Genomic DNA, 24,875 nt, shown 5'->3' with positions numbered 1-24,875 from the left:
AATTGGCTATCAAGGTTGTATATCTTTCCAGACACCAGCAATGGGAACCTGTGCCACAGAGTGGTTTTTGCGAATGCTAAAGTTGCGCTTCTCCCAAATATAGATTTGTATGTTCATATAATTGTTTCTCGTAACCAGATAGAAACAGCGTTCTTAGTTACTCCTTGTTTCGACCTGTACTTACAAATAAGAATGGGATGAGTCCCTTGTCAGGCTGGGAGGAACATAGAGAGGAGACGTCCCCTTTTTTGTTTCATTTTTTTTATGTCAGCTACCCCCCAAAATTGGGGGAAGTGCCTTGGTATATGTATGTATGTATTATTATTATTATTGTTAATAATTGCTAAGTTAAACCCTAGTTGGAAAAGCAGGATGCTATAAGGCCAGGGCCTCCAACAGGGAAGATAGCCCAATGAGGAAAGGAAACAAGGAAAAATTAATATTTTAAAGAACAGTAACATTGAAATAAATATCTCCTATATAAGCTATAAAAACTTAAAACAAGAGGAAGAAAAATAAGTTGGAATAATGTGCCCGAGTGTACCCTCAAGCAAGTGTAGTTCTTTTTAGATGAAATCGGACTGCCCTAACAAGACAAAATAACAAACTATCCCTTTGATTGCTGAAATTGTAAAAGTGTCAAATCAGATGTCATTAATTGACGGCTTTTGGATCTTGGTTATGAATTCTGGCACAAACAAAAAAAAAACATCTTTCCACCTCCCTGGAGTGCAATACTAAGTGATACGGACCATGTAGCTCACTCCCTCTCTTTGATGAGACTACAGCTAAGAGGGCCACTGTTTTCTGTTGGGTGTGTCTTGTTCTTCAGTTCCAATTCTATCATTAAATTATTTATGGCTTTTATATTGTTAATTTTTTCTTATTTATAGTTCGCAAAAAACTATAATCTGATGTTTTAATTGATATATTTGGTGATAAAGTATGAAGATGAAAACCTCGTAAACAGAGTACTCCACTATTTCGTAATACTGCATTGGTCATAAAAAAGCCAAGGTTTCTAAAATGCCACTCTACATGTATTGGAAAAACTATATATTTATATACTGTATATATATATATATATATATATATATATATATATATATATATATATATATATATATATATATATATATATATATATATATATATATGTATACAGTAGAACCTCGGTTTACGAATTTAATTCGTTCCTAATGCGAACTCGTAAACAGAAAAATTCGTATCGCGAAACTAATTTCCCCATAAGAATGTTATAAAATCGAAATAATTAGTTCAACCCATCTACAAAAACCAATTTTCACAAATTTTTCCTTACACATACAGTACTCTACTGTACTCTACACAAAATTATTAAAATATTGCAGTCATTTAATGATGGAAATATGGATATGCATGCACAGTAAACCTAAACTTTACCTTAGAGGAGTGTCGCTGCTGGCTTGATGGAGACGAGAGGAGGGGAAGGAGGAGGAGGGGGTTACTGCTTGGAGGGAGAATCTCCCTCCATGAGAACTTCAGGACCGTTGACTGGAGTTCTCTCGCGAGAATGGCGTTCACTATCACTGGTTTTGTGTTTGCGAGACTCTTGGTCGTCGTCTTTCACAGTTCTTTTCTCCCCCTTCACAAGATATTTTTCAATAGACACCTGCTTTTGTCTGTTCTTTAAAATTTTATAGAAGTGACCCACCCCATTATCGACTAATAAGTTTATTGCACGGTCTGTTTCAGCCTTATTCGGGACATTTTCCTCAAGAAAACTTTTCACGTCTTCCCACTTCTTTAAAAAATCTTTTATCTCACTCAAAGACAGTGATTTTGCAGTGCCTCCCTCCTCCTCAGATGAGATTTCCTCTATTACCTCTCTTTGCTGCTGCTCGTGCAGGTCCTTCAGCTCCTCGGTGGTCAGCTGCTCCTTATGCTCCTGCAGGAGGTCGTCGATGTCATCCGTGTCCACCTCCAGCCCCATTGCCTTGCCCAAGGACACAATATCCTCGTCAACTGCTTCCTCCTGGTTGGGTTCGAACCCCTCGAAATCCCGTTCTGCAACGGCGTCGGGCCACAGTTTCTTCCAGGCGGAATTGAGGGTTCTCTTGGTGACTCCTTGCCAGGCTTTATCAATTAAAGTCAGGCAGTTGTAGATGGAGTAGTGATCCTTCCAAAACTCTCTGAGGGTAAGGTTGGTGCCCTCTGTTACTTCAAAGCAGCGCTGGAACATAGCTTTGGTATAAAGTTTTTTAAAATTTGAGATCACTTGCTGATCCATGGGCTGGAGTATTGGAGTGGTGTTGGGGGGTAGGAACTTCACCTTAATGAACTTGTATTCCTCCGCTATGTCCTCTTCAATGGCTGGAGGATGGGCTGGAGCATTGTCCATTAACAGCAAGGCTTTGAGTGGGAGGTCCTTCTCCAGGAGGTATCTCTTGACTTCGGGACCAAAAACCTCATTCATCCACTCAACGAAGAAGATCCTTGTCACCCAAGCCTTCGTATTAGAACGCCACATGACGTGCAACTTTTTCTTCTGCACATTGTTCTTCTTGAAGGCTCGTGGATTCTCCGAGTGATACACCAGGAGAGGTTTAATTTTGCAATCCCCACTGGCGTTGGAACAGAACAGCAGGGTTAGACGGTCTTTCATGGGCTTATGGCCAGGAAGGGCCTTTTCTTCTGCCGTGATATAGGTCCTCCTGGGCATTTTCTTCCAAAAGAGGCCTGTCTCATCGCAATAAAACACCTGTTGGGAAACGTAGTCCTCGGAGTCCACGAGCCTTTTGAACTCTTTCACATAAGACTCTGCTGCCTTCGTATCGGCGCTGGCCCCCTCGCCATGCCGAACAACACTATGGATACCCGTTCTCTTCTTGAATTTTTCAAACCAACCACGGCTTGCCTTAAAACTTTGTTTTTCTGCTGATGTGCCTGGCTCACTTCTCACCAAGTTCTCGTAAATGGTTCTTGCCTTCTCGCAAATCATGTTCTCATTTACTGAATCTCCTGCGAGCTGCTTCTCATTTAACCACACCATTAATAAATTTTCTACGTCATCAAGAATAGGTGGCCGTTGTTTTGACAACGACGATACACCTTTAGCTACTTTAGCGGCCTTTATTTCTTCTTTTTTCTTTAAAAAACTAGCAATGTCTTTCACACGCATGCCTTGGTCATGCTTCTCGATGATCTCCTTCTTCATCTCGATCGTTATCATCAGCTTCTTCTTACTGCTTTCCTTCTTCGACATCTTAGGAGCCATTGTCTATCACAATAATACACAGTACAGTACTGTAATCACAAATGAGTGAAAATAAAACAAATCACAAACCACGTGTAAAAATCACAAAGAAATCGTCCACGAATTCACTAAGTATGTATGCTATCGAGACGGCGGATACTGAGATAATGAACGAGTGAAGGGGGTAATAAAGGGGTTTAGGGGGTGGTAGGTATGCGTGGGAGGAGTCACGTGACTCCATTGTGAGATGCTGTCGTTAAGTTATTTCCATGAAAAATGCGATCGGGAAGCGCAGCGTTAACACTTTTCCACAAAAAACGGCGCGTGGGAGGGAAATTTAAATTCTTTAACCGATACAATATTCGTTAACCGAGACAAATTTTTCAGAGAAAGTCACTTCGTAAACCGAAAAATTTGTAAGCGGAGTCGTTCGTAAACCGAGGTTCTACTGTATATATATATATATATATATATATATATATATATATATATATATATATATATATATATATATATATATATATATATATATATATATGTATGTCTTTTCTGAAGAAAAGGATAGAAAAGTAAATTATAGGCAAATTTTTTTTGAGGTGGTTATAACCCTCAAACCCCTTGCTCCTATGCTCCTGTATAGGATATATATATATATATATATATATATATATATATATATATATATATATATATATATATATATATATATATATATATATATATATGTATATATATATATATATATATATATATATATATATATATATATATATATATGTATATATATATGTATATATATATATATATGTATATATATATATATATATATATATATATATATATATATATATATATATATATATATATATATATATATATATATATATATATATATATATATATATATGTATATATGTATATATATATATATATATATATATATATATATATATATATATATATATATCACATTCATACATACATATACCAAGGCACTTCCCCTAATTTTGGGGGGGTAGCCAACATCAACAAATGAAACAAAACAAAAAAGGGACCTCTACTCTCTACGTTCCTCCCAGCCTAACAAGGAACTCAACCGAGTTCAGCTGGTACTGCTAGGGTGCCACAGCCCACCCTCCCACATTATCTACCACAGATGAAGCTTCAAAATGCTGAATCCCCTACTGCTGCTACCTCCGCGGTCATCTAAGGCATCGGAGGAAGCAGCAGGGCCTACCGGAACTGCCTCACAATCGCTTGCCATTCATTCCTATTTCTAGCATGCTCTCTTGCCTCTCACATCTATCCTCCTATACCCAGAGCTTCCTTCACTCCATCCATCCACCCAAACCTTGGCCTTCCTCTTGTACTTCTTCCATCAACTCTTGCATTCATCACCTTCTTTAGCAGACAGCCATTTTCCATTCTCTCAACATGGCCAAACCACCTCAACACATTCAAATCCACTCTAGGTGCTAACTAATTTCTTACACCCGTTCTCACTCTCACCACTTCGTTCCTAACCCTATCTACTCGAGATACACCAGCCATACTCCTTAGACACTTCATCTCAAACACATTCAATTTCTGTCTCTCCATCACTTTCATTCCCCACAACTCCGATCCATACATCACAGTTGGTACAATCACTTTCTCATATAGAACTCTCTTTACATTCATGCCCAACCCTCTATTTTTTACTACTCCCTTAACTGCCCCCAACACTTTGCAACCTTCATTCACTCTCTGACGTACATCTGCTTCCACTCCACCATTTGCTGCAACAACAGACCTCAAGTACTTAAACTGATCCACCTCCTCAAGTAACTCTCCATTCAACATGACATTCAACCTTGCACCACCTTTCCTTCTCGTACATCTCATAACCTTACTCTTACCCACATTAACTCTCAACTTCCTTCTCTCACACACACTTCCAAATTCTGTCACTAATCGGCCAAGCTTCTCTTCTGTGTCTGCAACCAGTACAGTATCATCCGCAAACAACAACTGATTTACCTCCCATTCATGGTCATTCTCGTCTACCAGTTTTAATCCTCGTCCAAGCACTCGAGCATTCACCTCTCTCACCACTCCATCAACATACAAGTTAAACAACCACGGCGACATCACACATCCCTGTCTCAGCCCCACTCTCACCGGAAACCAATCACTCACTTCATTTCCTATCCTATCACATGCTTTACTACCTTTGTAGAAACTTTTCACTGCTTGCAACAACCTTCCACCAACTCCATATAATCTCATCACATTCCACATTGCTTCCCTATCAACTCTATCATACGCTTTCTCCAGATCCATGAACGCAACATACACCTCCTTACCTTTTGCTAAATATTTCTCGCTTATTTGCCTTACTGTAAAAATCTGATTCCTACAACCCCTACCTCTTCTAAAACCACCGTGTACTTCTAAGATTGCATTCTCTGTTTTATCCTTGATCATATTAATCATTACTCTACCATACACTTTTCCAACTACGCTTAACAAACTAATACCTCTTGAATTACAACACTCATGCACATCTCCCTTACCCTTATATAGTGGTACAATACATGCACAAACCCAATCTACTGGTACCATTGACAACACAAAACACATATTAAACAATCTCACCAACCATTCAAGTACAGTCACACCCCCTTCCTTCAACATCTCAGCTCTCACACCATCCATACCAGACGCTTTTCCAACTCTCGTTTCATCTAGTGCTCTCCTCACTTCATCTGTTGTAATATCTCTCTCATTCTCATCTCCCATCACTGGCACCTCAACACCTGCAACAGCAATTATATCTGCCTCCTTATTATCCTCAACATTCAGTAAACTTTCAAAATATTCCGCCCATCTTTTCCTTGCCTCCTCTCCTTTTAACAACCTTCCATTTCCATCTTTCACTGTCTCTTCAATTCTTGATCCAGCCTTCCTTACTCTCTTCACTTCTTTCCAAAACTACTTCTTATTCTCTTCATATGAATGACCCAATCCCTGACCCCACCTCAGGTCAGCTGCCCTCTTTGCCTCACGTACCTTGCGCTTTACTTCCACATTTTTCTCTTTATATTTTTCATACTTCTCTATACACTCCTATATAAAGTATATATATATATATATATATATATATATATATATATATATATATATATATATATATATATATATATATATATATATATATCTATCTCTATATATATATATATATATATATATATATATATATATATATATATATATATATATATATATATATATATATATTAGCAGCAGTAGCAGCCATTGCTCATGCACAGCAGGACAAAGACCTCAGACATGTTTTACCATTCCTTTTTGTTTATGGTCTTTCTATGCCAGTATATACCTGCAAATGTTTTCAGTTCGTCAATCCATCGTCTAATCTTCCCTCTCCTGCTTCTTTTGAAATCTCTAGGGACCCATTATGTTATTTTTAATGTCCATCTATTATCTATCATTCTTATTATATGTCCAGTCCATGTCCATTTCATTTTCTCACGTGATGTTAGAATATCCTCTACTTTAGTATACTCTTGTGTCCATTTTTCTCTTTTTCTGTCTCTCAGTGTTATTCCCATCATTGTTCTTTCCAAAGTTCTTTGAGTTGTAACAAACTTACGTTCTATGGCTTATGTTGTAAAGCTCCAGGTTACTAATGCTTAAGTTAATATTGGTAGGAGCATCTGACTAAATACTTTTCTTACACACACACACACACACACACACACACACACACACACATATATATATATATATATATATATATATATATATATATATATATATATATATATATATGCAGTATATAAATATATCATCAGGCGTAACTAGTCCACTGCAGAAAAAAGTCAACAGATATTTCATAACACTCCCGTCAGTTCATGGGACACACACACACACACACACACACACACACACACACACACATATATATATATATATATATATATATATATATATATATATATATATATATATATATATATGTGTGTGTGTGTGTGTGTGTGTGTGTGTGTGTATAGATAGATAGATATGGATATATTGATGATAAATGTATGGAAATGATTGTTCAGCAGTGGTAAGCCAATTTAGAATAAACGTATATTATGCTAAATTTGGCCCCTTTCACAGTTAGATACAATTCAGTTAGAAAACTCCTTGAACTATTTTTGCAACCAACGTATTTGTAAACAACAGACTTACGAGTACAACATGTGAAGGAAATATTAATTCATAATATACAAACACTCGAGTGATATGCAGATCGTCATATCTTCTTGTGTCCGATGGCATATCTTATTACACACGCTTGCTTTTAGAATTCGCATGAAAAGTAACAAGAGGTGTGCCAGTAAGAAAATAAAGAATAAGGGAAAAGATATCTCCTTCGTCAGCAGGTTTTCGTGATTGGGGGAAGTTCTAATTCCTGTGGCGTGTCTTGTAAGTCGTAGGCTTCTGATGACCCTTCGCATTCAACGATATTTCTGATTAATGAAATAATAAAAAGAAAATGGAGACTGAAATGCGCCATTGAGCACATACATAAGAGAGAGAGAGAGAGAGAGAGAGAGAGAGAGAGAGAGAGAGAGAGAGAGAGATTTTCATATTAAATTTTAGGCACATGACTAGTCTCATCCCATACCGAGTGTCCATAAAGAACATACGGTTAGAGGGACAGTTTTTTTTTTTTCTATTTCTTTGTTTCCCGTTATTATCTCGTATTTTTACATCCTTTAATATATGTTGAGAGAGAGAGAGAGAGAGAGAGAGAGAGAGAGAGAGAGAGAGAGAGAGAGAGAGAGAGAGAGAGAGAGAGAGAGAGATTATGACTTCCTGACCTCTCCATGCAAGATAGATAGATAGACGTAAGTGTACAACAATAATTGTCGATATATCAATAGCAATCATTCGTATATATAGATTTCAGATTAATTTTCGTTTCCTGGGCTTCTATTCCTATGTTGAGGTAAAAATAGCTATGTAACGTGGCATAATTATCTGAAATGCTAATCTACTAGTTGTGGCATAGACCGACTATCTCTTGACACCGCTGTTGTGAAAAGAAAAAAAAATGAAATAAAATACATTATTCTTCTCTCGATCACTTGCTCCAAAACAGGTGAAAATTGAGGTAAAAATAGCAATGCTTTATCAGATTTTAGCTATAGTACGCATGCGTTATGAGCACAGACAAGGAACCTTTGGGCTGGTCTTCCGCCAACTATATACGTAATTAGGATTTGTTTGGTTTCGGATCTCAAGACTGACTCTCCTTACTTATCGCAGCGCTGTTACTTCCCTGAACACATTAAAGAGTTCTTGCAAGTAAGTTTTATATTAATAATTATGTATGTAGTGGATTTATACGATTTTACTTGTTATGAAACTATCACGCAAGAAATGACAACATAAACGAAACAAAATATATTTTGTCAGACGGGAGATACATGAATGTAGGCTACCTGGCAGGTTTTAGAAAACGTGTGGACAAAACCTGTTAAGCAATAGGCCTATACTTTTAATTGTCTTCGTTGAAGCATGTTTGAAAATTTTTGATCGCAAAGATTATTTCAATTCGATGTCTTGTGATTCTATATTAATGGCGTTAGAGAAATTATTGTAAATGTAAACCGATTAGCCTAAGATATAGGTTTAACACACACACACACACACACACACACACACACACACACACACATATATATATATATATATATATATATATATATATATATATATATATATATATATATATATATATATATATATATATATATATATATATATATATATATATATACCAACAACAACAATAACAACAAATGCAGCCGTTTCTAGTCCACAGCAGGACAAAGGTCTCAGACGTGTCAATTTATGTCTGGAGTTTGGCCAGTTTTCATCACCACGCTGGCCAGTGCGGATATTTTCGTCTGATCGCTTACAGCAAACCAATCTAGTATGAGTGACCCTGACTATACTTATTTTTTTTTTATTGAGGCGCATTTGCACCGACTCGCAGGTGTGCCCTTTTAGCTCGGAAAAGTTCCTGATCGCTGATTGGGTAGAATTATCTTGTTCAACCAATCAGCGATCAGGAAACTTTTCCGAGCTAAAAGGGTACCGCTGCGAGTCGGTGCGAATCTGCCTCATTAAAAAGAATTGACTATAGCACAGTTTTGTTGATCATGGCGATACACAAACTCTCTCACCACGTTAAAGGTATCCCTCCTCAGAAAGGGTGTGTGTCTGTTTGTGTGTGAGCGCGCGAGCCTTTGGTACAAAACTCAGTGATGCAAATTTCATTAAGGCATTTAATTCGTGGCTTCAATTGTTTCATGCAGGAATTCTCGTATATAGACAATTTCTTTATTTAGTTTGATTAATTATATCATTATAGCACTGTTCTGTCAATATTATATGTCCATATAATGTGATTACTGGTTTACGTTAGTTTTACAATTACTTTTATAAATAAATGTTCAACTAAACTTACGTTGAGTTAATTTATTGTTGCTCTGAACGTTAGTCATATGAAAATAAAAAAGAAAAAGAAAAAATAGGAATATTTCAAAATTTAAGATCCTTTGAAACTCATGAAGAGGTAATTGACGGCGTAGGTAAAGCAGCAGCCTTTAAAATGCCGAAAACGTTTTAATAGTCATCTGAAACTCGACAATTTAAGTGCCCCGAAGGAACAGATATCAAAATCGTGACTTCAGTTCACATCTATGAAGTATAACCATACAAAAGTAAAGGATCTTAATATGCTCTGTGCAGAAATCTTCAGACGGAAAATTGCAGGGAAGTGGCATGATGCACCGTAGTTGTGTAATCTTCCACCAACCATGGATGGCATTGAGACACTGCCAACGTGCTCCTTATCTAGTGGCACTGTGGAAAGCTGCAGTTTTTGCGTCCCAGCCAAATATTAGCACTCTAGAATGTGGATTGGAAGTAAATAACGACGAAAAACACTGTAAAAACATTAAAAACGACGAAAAACACTGTAAAAATATTAAAAACGATGAAAAACATTGTAAAACTTTAAACAACACACGAAAAAAAACAATGAAAAAATTAAAAAAACGACGAAAACCCGGAAAAATGTTAAAACTGACGAAAAACATTGTAAAACTTAAAAAACACCGAAAAAACATTAATATCTACGAAAAGCACTGAAAAAACTTTAAAAACGACGAAAAACACGGAACAACGTTATAAAAACGACGAAAAACACGGAACAACATTATAAAAACGACGAAAAACACGGAACAACGTTATAAAAACGACGAAAACACTGAAAAATGCCTAACAACGACAAAAACACAAACACGTTAAAAACGACGAAAAATTACAGAAACAACACTGCAACCACAGTATAGTCTTCAAGGAAAGATGCCACGGGCACCAGAAGAAATAATGGACCTCATGACATATGCATGCAAAACTGGATATAGCACAGCACTATGCACCTTCACAAGGCATTTAGCCTATTCGCCTGTAACAATGTTCCGTAAAGTGTAGTAAATCCCCCTAGTGCTTAATTTGGGTATTTAAACCATAAATATTTCAAAAAAATCCATAGTTGAAGGATGTTTGAAATCATCACATTAAGAAACATATTTTTCAGTATTGGCAAGTTTTGATATCGAATTATTATCATTTGCTGTCTTTCCCTAATGAGAGAGAGAGAGAGAGAGAGAGAGAGAGAGAGAGAGAGAGAGAGAGAGAGAGAGAGAGAGAGAGATAAAATCAATCGTAATGTTTCTAAGGATAGTAGACCTAGTACAAGGGCTGCCACTTCTAAATCCCTAAAATAAAATGAACTAAAGTAAATATATTACAGCAAATGCTCTCTTGTTAGATCAAGATAATATATCTTAATTAAAAGATACTTTTGTGTTTGGATTTATGATCACAATTACTATTTATTTAATTATGATAACGTAAATAATCTAATGCTTATGTTGGTCAACCTGGAACCCATTTAGTATAACGTCATCTTCATCAGTAACACCAGAACTGACTTTTTATATTTCCTTTAAACTTTCAATTAAAGATTAACATAGTTCATGACTGCGTTTTAGTATTTGAAGAGTAATATTTTATTTTTTTATAATAACAAACAAACATTTGTCCAGGGATTTTTTTACGATTTTGTGAAAGTATACACAATAGTTTTTTTTTTTTATGAAATAAGTCCCAACTACCATCAATTCTTTCAGCTGTAATAATTTGTTTATATTTTTGGCAGGATTATGAAAATAATTTCATAATCCTGAGGTCTATCATCAATTTTTTTAAACTAGGAGAAATCTTTCTCATCAAATATCCAAATTTAAAAGGAAAATGCTGTTTTTAGAATATAAGATGACCGTACCAGGATAGCCAACCTTAAGACATCCATGATATATTTAAAAAGATAAATCAGTAATTGTTACAATACTTATACAATTTGGAAACCCAAATATAACTGAATTGTGATTTTACTTTAATTGTCTTTAGAATAATATCTGTATCCTGAATAGTATAAAGCCATGTTTATAATGTTCTTGGTTTGCGATACATTGTCGTCTGCTGATAGTTCTTTTAGATGAAAGAGTTTGTGAATAATTACATGTCCTCACCATAACATTTATTAATGAGCTCTCTTCATATATGCAAATAAAATATATTTTCAATTCACGAATTAGATATGGTCCAGCTCATTTTATTGTTTGATTTTTTACCATTATGAAAAATTAAAAGAATGTAATGTTTCCATTCCTCTCCAATGGGGGATTAGGAGTGGCAAACCTTTCAGTCTTAAAAGAAGAGGAATCATGCGAAATAATCTGTTCATAAGTATTTTAGCCAGATAGTGAAATGGTAATCATGACATACATTTATTTTTATTTAATGTATTATCCAAATTACTGTTTATTCTTCAATTTTAGTATATTCTTTGCATGTAAAGTGTTGGCCATTCTTAATGACAATCTACTTTTGCCCGCCCTATAGTCGAGAATACCCTTTGAGATTTCGTATATCTGACTCCTAATATATATAATTTTGGTATTTTTATCATAAATATAATTATTTCTTTATATTTATGCTCATATATGTGTATGGGATATTCATGAAGTAATTTCAAAGAAAGAATACAATAGTTTCTTTGGTGATTGAGAGAATTTACGCATGTTTGTAAAGTTACCAATAGATGGCCTCAGTGAGGCTTTTTGAGAGTGAAATACTGGTCTAATCTAGTTATGAGGAACATTTTGGGGGTGTTGCATCTCGACTGACTTAACCAACAGGAATACGCTGTTCGGGTAAAGGATTGACTTAGCCAATGGGAACACGCCATTTGAGTAAACTGTTAGCAAATAGATGTTTGCTCATTCAATTATCTAAAAGTGCAAAGACCAATTTGGTTAAATGACATAGTAAAATCTTATTTCGATAGGATATTTGGCCTTACAGATTTATAGAGTGGAAACACTTAAAATATTAAAGTTTTTCTTTTTTATCAGTTATTGTAATTATTTAAAATGACAGTAGTTTATTTGTCTTTATCAAAGAGTTTATCTTAAAGTAACTCAAAATCTATTTAATCATCTATTTTAAGAATCTTACTAAAATATTTTCGAAAGCTGAAAAAGAAAGTCCACCAAAATGGAAAATTTCTTATATAATATATCGATTTATTAAGATTTTTTGAATAGTTTTTCAACTTATCATGTGGTTGATTATAAGTTTATGATGCAAAAATGAAACTAAATTTTTTATTTATTCTTAGTTTTAGTTAGAATTATATTTCTAATCCTATTTTTATCATATGAGCATATATTGTTTATCATTGAAAATAAAAAAATTTGGTATAGGACTTAAAATATGTTTAAACGATGTAATCAACGTTTAATGGAATGCTTAATTGAGTTTATGTATATATATATGCGTATATATATACATATATATATATATATATATATATATATATATATATATATATATATATACATATATATATATATATATATATATATATATATATATATATATATATATATATATATATTTATATATACATACACACACACACACACACACACACATATATATATATATATATATATATATATATATATATATATATATATATACAGTATATATATATATATATATATATATATATATATATATATATATATATATATATATATATATATATATATATATATGTTTGTGTGTGTATGTGTGTGTATTTGTAAGTCTACAGTATATATATATATATATATATATATATATATATATATATATATATATATATTTATATATATATATATATATATATATATATATATATATATATATATATATATATATATATATATATATATATACGATGTATAATGGATATATGCATTCACATATACATATACGTGTGCAATGTATATTATTATTATTATTATTATTATTATTATTATTATTATTATTATACTTTATCGTACGAACTTTGTATCAATTAAGGGTAATAATGAATGCAAGTAGACTATATAAAAAAATCTATCTAATTTTCTCCCTATATTAACTGGTTGGGCCAATTCATGCTTGTAAAGTAATGAAGAAGAAGGGCTTTAGTAAACAAGGTCCCAGTGACTGATTGTGTTTTGTATTTCACTAGATTTTTTAAATTGTGTTTATAGTGTATTTTGGATATGAGCTAATCTCAAGTAAGTGACGTTTTATGTGAATTGGTACGTGAAAATAAGTTGAGATTTTGTCATTTTATATGTTAATAAATTAAGAGATTACTTGACCCAAGAATCGAGATTGTGTATTTGACAATATGTATGCCACGTTTCTCAAATATGATATTGATAAACTCTTTAAAATGTTGATAATGAACAACTGTATTCATAAAGCCATGTTTTGTAAATATTTCGGAATAATTCTTTTCAGTTTTGATATATAACAACGTCATTTATTCTATAAAATTTTCTTTCGAATGGAAGTTTGGCAGCGCACGTAAAACAATTTTGCCCCCACTAAAAGCCTCACGATAGGCTAGTTTGAGTATAGCTCTCGGGCAAATATTTCCCTCGAGTATCTTGCTTAGGCAACCAATCGGAACTTGGAGAAATACTTGAGATTAAGATTTATTTATTCCTCTAAATAACCACCCCTTCAAAAACAGTAAATATATTTAAAAAAAAAAAAAAAAAAAAAACTCTAGTAATTTAGGGAACGGGATCATTAACAGCAGTCTGAATTATGTTTTTGAAGTGAAAAAACGTTTATCTTCCCGTCTCGTTTATGATATCGAAATAGTAAATATCCAAAAGGAAATTCAATTTGGGCCTTGTCGCCGATTGATTGAAATAATCAATTTCGATTATTTAATTGACTTTATTACATTATGCAAAAACCCCTTTATTTATCAGTTATAGTTTGATAGGATAACTAACTATTCTGAGTTAACTCTTTTTGATTAGTATATCTTTGGTTTCATTTTGAATATTTCCAAGTTTTCGTAAAAAGAAAGTTATTTGATAAAGTGAGGTATGCGCTTGTTTATAGGTTGTCTCACCTTGTGTGGGACACGGGGTCTTGCTGTGTGCTGAAAAGTCTATTTTCCAATATCCGTGAAATCAGATATTGTACAATTGAGGATGTTTAATTATTTCGGTTATTACCATTATAGACGCCCATTAAAATTCAACGTTAATGAGGTAATTATTGATAAAATAGTTAATGCTGGTCGTTCAAGAGAAATTTAATAGAAGCTGTTACAAATTATTATCGGCGTCAATTACCTTCGATGTCAGGATGCCAGAGAACCTCAAATCATTCATTCATTATATATTATTACTATCATTACTAGCCAAGCTACAACCCTAGTTGGAAAAGCAGGAGGCTATAAGCCCAAGGGCTTCAACAGGGAAAAATAGCCCAGTGAGGAAAGGAAATAAGGAGTAATGGATAATTAAGATGAAACACTTTAAGAATATTGATAACATTAAAACTAATCTTTCATATATAAATTATAAAAAGAGACTTATGACAGTCTTCGAAAAAAAAAAAAAAACTTGCACTTCTAGTTGGAACTTTTGAAGTTACACCGATTCTACTGCCTGATTAAGAAAATCATTCCACCACCTGGTGACAACTTGGGAAAAAATTCTAGAATTATGTGATGAAGAAGGCCTAACTATTAGAATCAACTGCATACCAGGTATCATATTTCCTTATTTCCTTTCCTCACTGGGCTATTTTCCCCTGTTGGATCCCTTGGGCTTATGGCATCTTAATTTTCCAACTAGGGTTGTAGCTTAGCTAATAATGATAATAATAATAATATTAATAATAATAATAATAATAATACGAACAGGATGGTACTGAACGGGAAGATCTGAATACAAAGGATTGTCAATTATGAAAAAATCTTAAGCAACACGCATAACGAACAGAAGGAAACTAGAGTAAAATAAGACATAATTCCTTCTTGCCAATGTGCAGTGGATGTTACGTGTTCAGTTTCCTTTAACCTCCAAGGCTATCTCTCAAAGGAATCCTTTTATTTGTGTAGGAAAGTTCTTATTTCATGAATAATCGAATGTGATACTCAAACGAAATGAGTAAGGAATAGCTTTTCCACAGATGCAATTGTTTTTTGCCGATTTTTTACACTTAAAGGCAAGCGACGGCACTATGTAGTGAGGACACTATCCTACTGTGGTTTTCATCCCCATAACTTTGATATATATATATATATATATATATATATATATATATATATATATATATATATATATATATATATATATATATATATATATATATATATATTACTGAAGTATACATCGCTACTCGAATGAACTTTTGTGTGCCATTTAGTAAACTTTTTCGATTTGTTTTCGGTTATATGTGACAAAATATAGCTACGGGCTTCAAGTTTGCAAGAGCCCATGTAATCTAAAAAAAAAAAAAAAACGCCAAGTAGGCCTATGATTTGTTAACTTTCCATCGATATAAAAAAATAAAAAGATCCTATGCCATTCCTTCCAGGACCGGCGGGAGCGAGACATGGGATCCCTACAGCCAGGCGAAGTATCCCCTGACCATTCCGAGCATTCCCTCAATTCCGAAAACGCCTCGTCTTTCATTGGAATCAAAACTGGATGTGGAAAGTAAGTTAAACAACGAATTAAACATTTAATATTTGATATTTCATTTTTAAGGTAGTAGGTTGACCAAGGCACCAGTCACCTGTTGAAATACTACCGCTAGAGAGTTATGGGGTCCTTTGACTGGCCAGACGGTATAACATTGGATCTTTCTCTTCGGTTACGGTTCATTTTTCTTTTGCCTACACATACCGAATAGTCTGGCCTATTCTTTACATATTCTACTCTGTCCTCATACACCTGACAACACTGAGGTTACCAAACAATTCTTGTTCACCCAAGATGTTAACTACTGCACTTTAATTATTCAGTGGCTACTTTCCTCTTGGTAAGGGTAGAAGAGACTCTATTTGCTACGGTAAGCAGCTCTTCTAGAAGAAAAACACTCCAAAATCTTGGGTAGTGCTATAACCTCAGTACCTCAGTACCATGGTTTTCCACTGTCTTGGGTTAGAGTTCTCTTGCTTGAGGGTACACTCGGGCACACTAATCTATCATTTATCTTCCTCTTATTTTGTTAAATTTTTTATGGTTTATATAGGAAGTATTTATTTTAATGTTGTGACTGTTCTTGAAATATTTTATTTTAATTGTTAATTAATTCTCTTATTTCCTAGTTTCCTTTCCTCACTGGACTATTTTCCCTGTAAGAGCCTTTGGGCTTATAGTATCCTGATTTTCCAACTAAGGTTGTATCTTAGCAAGCAATGTAATAATAATAATAATAATGATAATAATAATAAGAAGAGTGCACTTAGCACTAAGGTTCCAACTTCTTTTAGACCTTCTGGTGGCATGATTGGTAGCGACCTTGCCTTTCATTTGAAGGCGATAGGGTTCGATCCCAGTAGGAGATAAGAACTTTTTTCTATTTGAGCACGATATTGTGTTGATTTTCTTCCATATTGACTCATATTTTAGTCACATTTTCTCATCCATGATGCAGTAATGTTTACTTTGACTTCAGTTATCTTACTTTACATTTTGCTCTTATTTAACCTTTGCTTCTCATAGCAACACTTTAAGAAGGCACATTTGAAGGATCGCATGGCTTAGTCCAAATTACTTTTCAAATCAATAGTATCTTAACACTCATGAAATAAAATAAAAATTACTCCGAATTCTTCCGAGAAAGACTGTTATTCTAATCAAAAGTGGAAGTTTATTGAACAATCTGAAAGCTGCCTAATTGAAGGCACTAATCTAATCTAATAGCAGTCCACAGTAAAACGATGACAGGCAGCCCCATTTCAGAGAGCTTCCAAAGAGTCAGGTCTCAATGGCTATCATAATTCTTGCTTCATCGTTCGTTCATTTGTTCAGATTGCTCGGCGTTTACAGTTGAGAGGGGACTCTCTTCCTTATCAGTGAAACATCAGTAGCCTTCGTCTCAAGAGGCTGAACCTCTATGCAGGGAGACCATTTAACTTGGTTTAGTTAAGTGGTTCTTTAACATTTTCAGGCGGGCACACCTTCTCTTCCAGATGTAGTCCTTGTGTCCCCCTTGTTTCATTTGAAACTAAGTGACGGAGCTATGCATTCGTTTATAATTCTAATGTCAAATTTGTTATCTATACACTGCATATGAGTTTCTTTGTTTTAGTGTTTTTGTTATTAAGATTTTGTAAAAAATGAAAATAGTAAGCTATTTATTGCTTAGATGTCACCTTGTTCCCAACCACAAATTTTGCCTCACCGCCTCCCCCCCTCCCTAACGTCAAACCACTTCCCACCTTTGGAACCCACTGGTAAAATATAGCTACCAGTCGAGATGGCGTGCATGGGTATGGGATTTCGAGCGAACAAGAGAGATTGGAGGACATTACTTGGGCAACCATGTAGGTAACAAAGGTACTGTAATCCTGTACACCTACACTGTCTAGGCATAACTTAGATTCAATAACTACAAACTATCCCAACTATTCTTGTGTTGACGTGATTGGTGGCTGTATCTTTAAAGACAATTTCTTAACTACACATTTTAAACATCATTTTTCTTTGACATGCAACCAGTGCAGCTTAAAAGACAGATTTAATCCCATCCCAAGATATAACAACCCCTAATGATATGGCATTTCTATTCTTCAAAAAAAAAGCCTCAACATCCGGACGAGGAAGGGCCGTAACCTGCACTTTCTCCAGATGGTCATCTTGCCCCTGGTTCCCATAGCAGCGCTCCTCATCCAAAACTGCATCACCATGGAGAATGTCATTCGCTACCAAGCGGAAATCACGAAAGTCAACGAAGGGGTAATGAAATCATGGTACAGTTTGCTTCATTAATTCCGGTACACTTCACGGAAAGCTGGGAAGACGTCAGTGTACCGTAATTAGTGGAGCCAACTGTACATTTGGCTTTACTAATTCCGGTACACTGACATCTCCCTTGCTTCCTGTGTAGTGTGCCAGAATTAATGAAGCTAAATGTACCCTTGGCTCTGAATAAGTGCACCCAGTCACACCCTTACCGCGATTTTCTGTGTTAAGCCCTTTCTACCATCTCTGCTATCCCTCCATACACTATCTGTTTGGTTACTCGAAGTAAGGGTGTGACAGGGTGCATTTTTTTCGGAGCAGGGTATGTTAGGGACTCCTGTGTCAAACTGTACGATATTTGGGTTTAAACTCCGCTAAATGATTTTTTTTTTTAAACTTGAACAGCTTTTAATAGGAAAAGAGGATATAGATGATTTTTCATAAGCCAAAGAAATTGTTTAGATTTTGGGGAGAAAGTGTACTAGTTTTTTCTGATTTATCCACGCACTATTTTACATCATAGATTTCAATATAAAAAGACAAATGGATTCTGGATTTCAAGTTTCATAAAACAAACATTCTAGCATTGGATTGTTTTGTTCATTAACTAAATTTACACAATCGGGAAAGAGTTTTCTGTTGTTTTGTTAGATAATTCTCTCGTACATTGCAGGTACTGCTCGCTGTTAACTTGGGACGCCTGGTGGCGGGCATCCAGAGAGAACGTCTGGCAGTGGCCTATTATTTCTTCACAAACAGATCACTCCATAGGTTAGTGCTCCCCAGAATATTACGTTAGGATCGTAATAGTTATTTAATTAACTGTTATGGTCGTTTAAAATTATTATATTATGCAAAACGCATGTGACGTCACATGCCCACTCCCTCTCCTTGCCTTTGTAATTATCGTTAATTTAAAGTTTTTATTTCTAAATGCAACTTTTAAGCATACACTCTTAGCAAGATACTAGGAGTACGTTTTAATCTAATTTTAGAATTAGATAACTTTATAATATATATATATATATATATATATATATATATATATATATATATATATATATATATATATATATATATATATATATATATATATATATATATATATATTGTGTGTGTATATATGCAAATATATTTATGTATATACACACATATATATGTATATTTATTTATATGTATATGTAGGCTATACCTTACCTATATAATGAGAATGACAGATAATAGATTGACATATAGGAAGACCATAAACAGACGCGTGTGGAAGGACACGTATGAGGCCTTTGATCTGCAGTGGACTAGCAACGGCTGACGATAATATATATCCATAAATAAATTTGATAAGGATAAATACAAGGAAAATCAACTCAGACAATATATATATATATATATATATATATATATATATATATATATATATATATATATATATATATATATATATATATATATATATATATATATTTTTTTTTTTTTTTTTTTTCCAGATCCAACCTCACCCAGTTCTACGCTGACACAAACCACTTCATCTCCAAACTCACAACTTGGCCCAGTATCAGCAAAGACGAATCTGATCTGTTCCTCTCTCCACAGCATTTTCAAATTAGATTGAATGATTTCAGGTATGGATTAAGTGAATTACTATATATAGTAGCAAACTGATTGGAATGTTCTCGAAGGCAATGCTCTTCAATGGTAATGCAGAAATGGGCTGTATAGTAAGCCTATGTAGACTGCATGCGTGTGTTCAACGCTCATGCAGAATAGGCTTGTATTGTAGGCCTATACAGACTGCATATTATGTGGCCAACGGTCATGCAGAATAGGCCTGTATTGTAGGCCTATACAGACTGCATGTGTGTGTTCAACGCTCATGCAAAATAGGGATGTTTGGTAGTCCTTTAAAGACTACATGTTTGTGCTCAACGGGCCTGCAGAATAGGCCTGTATTGTAGGCCTAGTCAGATTGCATATCATGTGTTCAACGGTCATGCAGAATAAGCCTGTATTGTTGGCCTATACAGACTGCATATTATGTGTTCAACGCTCATGCAGAATAGGGATGTATGTTGGTCCTATAAAGACTACATGTTTGTGTTCAACAGTCCTGCAGTATAGGGCTGTATTGTAGGCCTATACAGACTGCATATTATGTGTTCAACGCTCATGCAGAATAGTGATGTATGGTAGTCCTATGAAGACTACATGTTTGTGTTCAACAGTCCTGCAGAATAGGCATGTATTGTAGGCCTATACAGACTGTATAATATGTGTTCAACAGTCCTGCAGAATAGGCCTGTATTGTAGGCCTATACAGACTGCATATTACGTGTTCACGGGTCATGCATAATAGGCTTTCATAGACTGCATGTGTGTGTTCAACGGCCATGTGTTATTTAATATAAAAATGCTAATAAAATCGGTTCTGTCCTTCAAGGTCCCAGATCGACTCAACGGAGATGCTCATATCGAGAAAGATGGATTTTTACGGGGACATCACAACCCCACTCATAAGGCAACTCATTATCTACACAAGCACTACAAGTTCTCCCAGTCTGTGGCAGTTCGTATTCTCTTAGTATTTTTTTATTGGTAATTGCTTTGGTATAGAACGGCACATCTTTTTATGCTTGCACGTTGGTGTTGAATCACGATTGATGGTAGAGCTTCCTATAAGTGGTTTTAATTGTTTTTCTCTTCATAGTATATCCTCTGAACAGACCATAAGACTAGGCCGTAAGTCTCAAATTAATCAATTTGGGAAAATTAAACTTTTTGAGAATGTTGGGTGACCGAGTCTATCATGATAATACAGTACAGTCTGATTGGTCGTTCTCATGAAAGGTTTTTCACCCTAATCAACAAGTAGGCATACAGTAGGCCTACAACTCTAACTTTATCTTGACATCAAGATATGATTTTACAACCTATTAATCAATCAATACTTTATTAAGGAGACGTGCAGTTATCGTGTTAGGTTAGGTAAGGTTAAGAAACTGAGTGTTTAAGACAAAATTTCACATGTAGGCCTATTCATCAATCCATTTTACTGGTGCTGTTTTGATTTCTTAACAGTTCAATGATTCCAGCTTATAAAGGATACTCAGAAGAAAACAAGAAGCCTATTCTCAGTGGCTTTCAGCCATGGCAAAATGAAATTCTGAATGTGATTTTTTTTAGCTGATAAGACCACTTCTGTATTTTTTATTTAAGACATTGATTTAATAATGATTATAACAGACCAAACATATGGAAAGGAAATTTAGGTCTCTCTATACATAGCTTATATATTGTCATTTGCTATGTATTCAATTTGGACTTCTGAATTAAGGTTTATTTTGTTTGTTATAAAATCAATAATTATGAACTCGAAAGTCTCAATCTTATCTCACAAAATATACGAAATGATAATGACTATGATAGAAATATTGATGATAATAGGAAATTACATAAAAATCATATATGCATTTCTCGCTCCTGAAAGAAAAGTGTGATTATTGAAAGGGAAGTCTGTAATCTAAATATCTTAAAGATATAATAAATAAGAAAATATTCTTCTCAGGCTACTTAAATATCATCGTTATATGTATAAAGAATTAATTAGGATGAAAAAAATTCCTTAGCTAGAGCGTTTGAACAAAATGCCTTGCGTGAATTCAACTCGTTGGACAACAGCACCCCATAAGTCAGAGGAACCCTCTCACCTTATGTATTTCTAGCGGGAAATATCTGTCATCTCATTGGCTGATTCTTTCTCATCTCTGATTGGTGGTTGTATGTGACGTCATCCAATCGTATCTTTATGAAAGACTTTAACTGGGTAGAGGTGAAAAACCTATACTTATTACCGATAAATTGTGACTAAAAATTAAAATTTTCCTGTAAATAAACTGAAAATTATTATAAATTTTATAATAAATAGATAATAAATCTTGTTGAAGGGTAGATGTTACGTAAATACGCTATTTTCGAAGAAATACATAACTGTGTTCTGGCTACGATGATAGATGTGCGTGTGTGCGTCTGTTACGTTGTGAGCTGTAGTAAGCGAAGGCAACTACCAATCACGGATGAGGAAGTTGTAGCCAATCAGAAGACTGGAATATCCCGCCAAAAAAGAGTTCTTGGGGACTTATCAGTTGCTGCTGTTCGGGGAATCCTGTCCATATTTTACCAAGATTACGTGCACATTTTAATACCCAAGTCTTAGTGTAGTTTCAAGTTTTTTTTTCGCTTTTTTTTTACGACGATAATCATTCTTTTAAAGGATATATTACATAGAGACAGTATAACTTTACCATTATTCATTCACCTTTTACTCAATTTCCAATAAATCTTTAAGCTTTTAATCTATCTATTGCAATTTAGTAAATATAAAGAGAACATCCATTTAGTCAGTCCTACATCTTTTGCTTTTCGGATTCCTTTATAATATCATCGTTATATGTATGTATAAAAATCAATTAGGATGAAAAAACCCATTAACTAGAGCGTTTAAACTAAACTGTTGGCGTGAATTTAACTCTTTCGCCAACAGCACCCCATAAACCAGAGGAACCTTCTCACCTTATACATTTTAGCGGGAAATATCTGTTGTCCCATTGGCTGATTCTTTCTGCGCTCTGATTGGTGGTTGTATGTGACGTCACTCAATCGTATTTTTATGAATGAATTTAACTAGGTAGTGGTGAAACACCTATACTTATTGCAGATAAATTATGACTTAGAAATTCCAAATTTTATGGAAATAAACTTAAAATGGTTATTGGTTTCGTAATAAACACAACGGATATTATTGAAATGTATAAGATTAAAAATACGTACTATTCGAAGGAATATTTAATTGTGTTCTGGATACGGTGTTAGGTGTGCGTGTGTTTGTCTGTTAAAGTGTAGCAAGCGAAGGCAGCTACCAATCACAGTTGAGGAAGTTGTAACCAATCAGAAGACTGGAATATCCCGCCATGAGAGCTCCGGGGGACTTGTGAGTTGCTGTTCGAAATCCTATCCATATTTTATTAAGCTTAAATGCACATTTAAATACCCAAGTCTCGGGGTGTAGTTCATTTTTTTTTGTCGTTTTTGAGGACGGTAATTATTTCTTTAAAGGATATATACATAGAGTACCCTTTCCCTTATTCACCTTTTACTCAATTTTCAATAACCATTAAGCTATTTGTTAATCTACCTATTGCATTATAGCAAATAAAGAGAATATCACACTCGAATACTTAATATATATATATATATATATATATATATATATATATATATATATATATATATATATATATATATATATATATATTAATCGAGTGTGATTACTTATAGAAATGTCTATAATTGCTAGAACAATTGAATAATAGATAGTTTTTAGATATTAGACGTTCTCAGGCTACTTGAACCAATCGTTATTATGTATGTAGGTATGAATAGGAATTAGGATGAAAAAAACCCTTACCTAGAGCGTTTCAACAAAATGCCTCTCCTAAATTTAACTCGTTTGGCAACAGCAGCCCATATACCAGAGGAACCTTCTCACCTTATGCATTTTAGCGGGAAATATCTGGCGTCTCATTGGCTGATTCTTCCTCAGCTCTGATTGTTGGTTGTATGTGACGTCATGCAATTGTATCTTTAAAAGCTATAGTTGTTACAGATAAAGTATGACTGAAAAATTACAATTTTTTTTTGTAATAAACTTAAAATGTTAAATAAATTTAACAAATAGATAATGTATCTTGCTGAAGGGTATAAGTTAGAAAAATACGTCATATTCGAAGGAATGCTTGACTGCGTCCTGGCTACGATGTTAGATGTGCGTGTGTTTGTCTGTTAAGCTGTAGGAAGCGAAGGCAACCGCCAATCACAGCTGAGGAAGATACAGTCAATCAGAGGACTGGAATTTACAGGCAAGAGAGAGTTTCGGCGACTTACGAGTTGTTGTTCACAAAACCTACTTAAATTTGCATAAAATCACATTGATACACTAGTTATATGGGGCTGAAGATTTTTTTTATTTTGTAGATACATTTTCTTGTAAGATGTTTTTATTACATATTTTATTAAAGGGGTTATATCTGATTACCAAATCATCTACGTCTTTGTGACGTCATAATGAGTAGGATGAACATTACAGATTGTGTAAATAATGATTGATTAATTCTGTTTGCTGGTTTGAGTGTGGT

At 34.2% G+C, this 24,875-nt stretch overlaps 1 protein-coding gene across 3 annotated transcripts in view; it reads left to right on the top strand.

The window, feature by feature from the left end:
* LOC137645051 (uncharacterized) overlaps nt 1-24,875 on the top strand; it is a 55,501-nt gene that overhangs the window by 16,079 nt on the left and 14,547 nt on the right. Inside the window, exons 1-6 of one of the 3 annotated variants that reach the window (XM_068377907.1) lie at nt 13,883-13,980; nt 16,316-16,437; nt 18,531-18,684; nt 19,364-19,461; nt 20,175-20,309; nt 21,125-21,250. The exons of the other annotated variants lie outside the window; for them this stretch is intronic. Of the exons in view, the coding sequence (XP_068234008.1) occupies nt 16,334-16,437; nt 18,531-18,684; nt 19,364-19,461; nt 20,175-20,309; nt 21,125-21,250 (617 nt within the window). The 5' untranslated portion in view covers nt 13,883-13,980; nt 16,316-16,333. Of the gene's footprint in view, nt 1-13,882; nt 13,981-16,315; nt 16,438-18,530; nt 18,685-19,363; nt 19,462-20,174; nt 20,310-21,124; nt 21,251-24,875 lie in introns of those variants that run through there. 3 annotated transcript variants of the gene reach the window in all.

This window comes from Palaemon carinicauda, chromosome 8 (assembly GCF_036898095.1).
Source record: "Palaemon carinicauda isolate YSFRI2023 chromosome 8, ASM3689809v2, whole genome shotgun sequence".
Lineage (NCBI taxonomy): Eukaryota > Metazoa > Arthropoda > Malacostraca > Decapoda > Palaemonidae > Palaemon > Palaemon carinicauda.
This window is presented reverse-complemented; position numbering and strand designations above follow the sequence as displayed.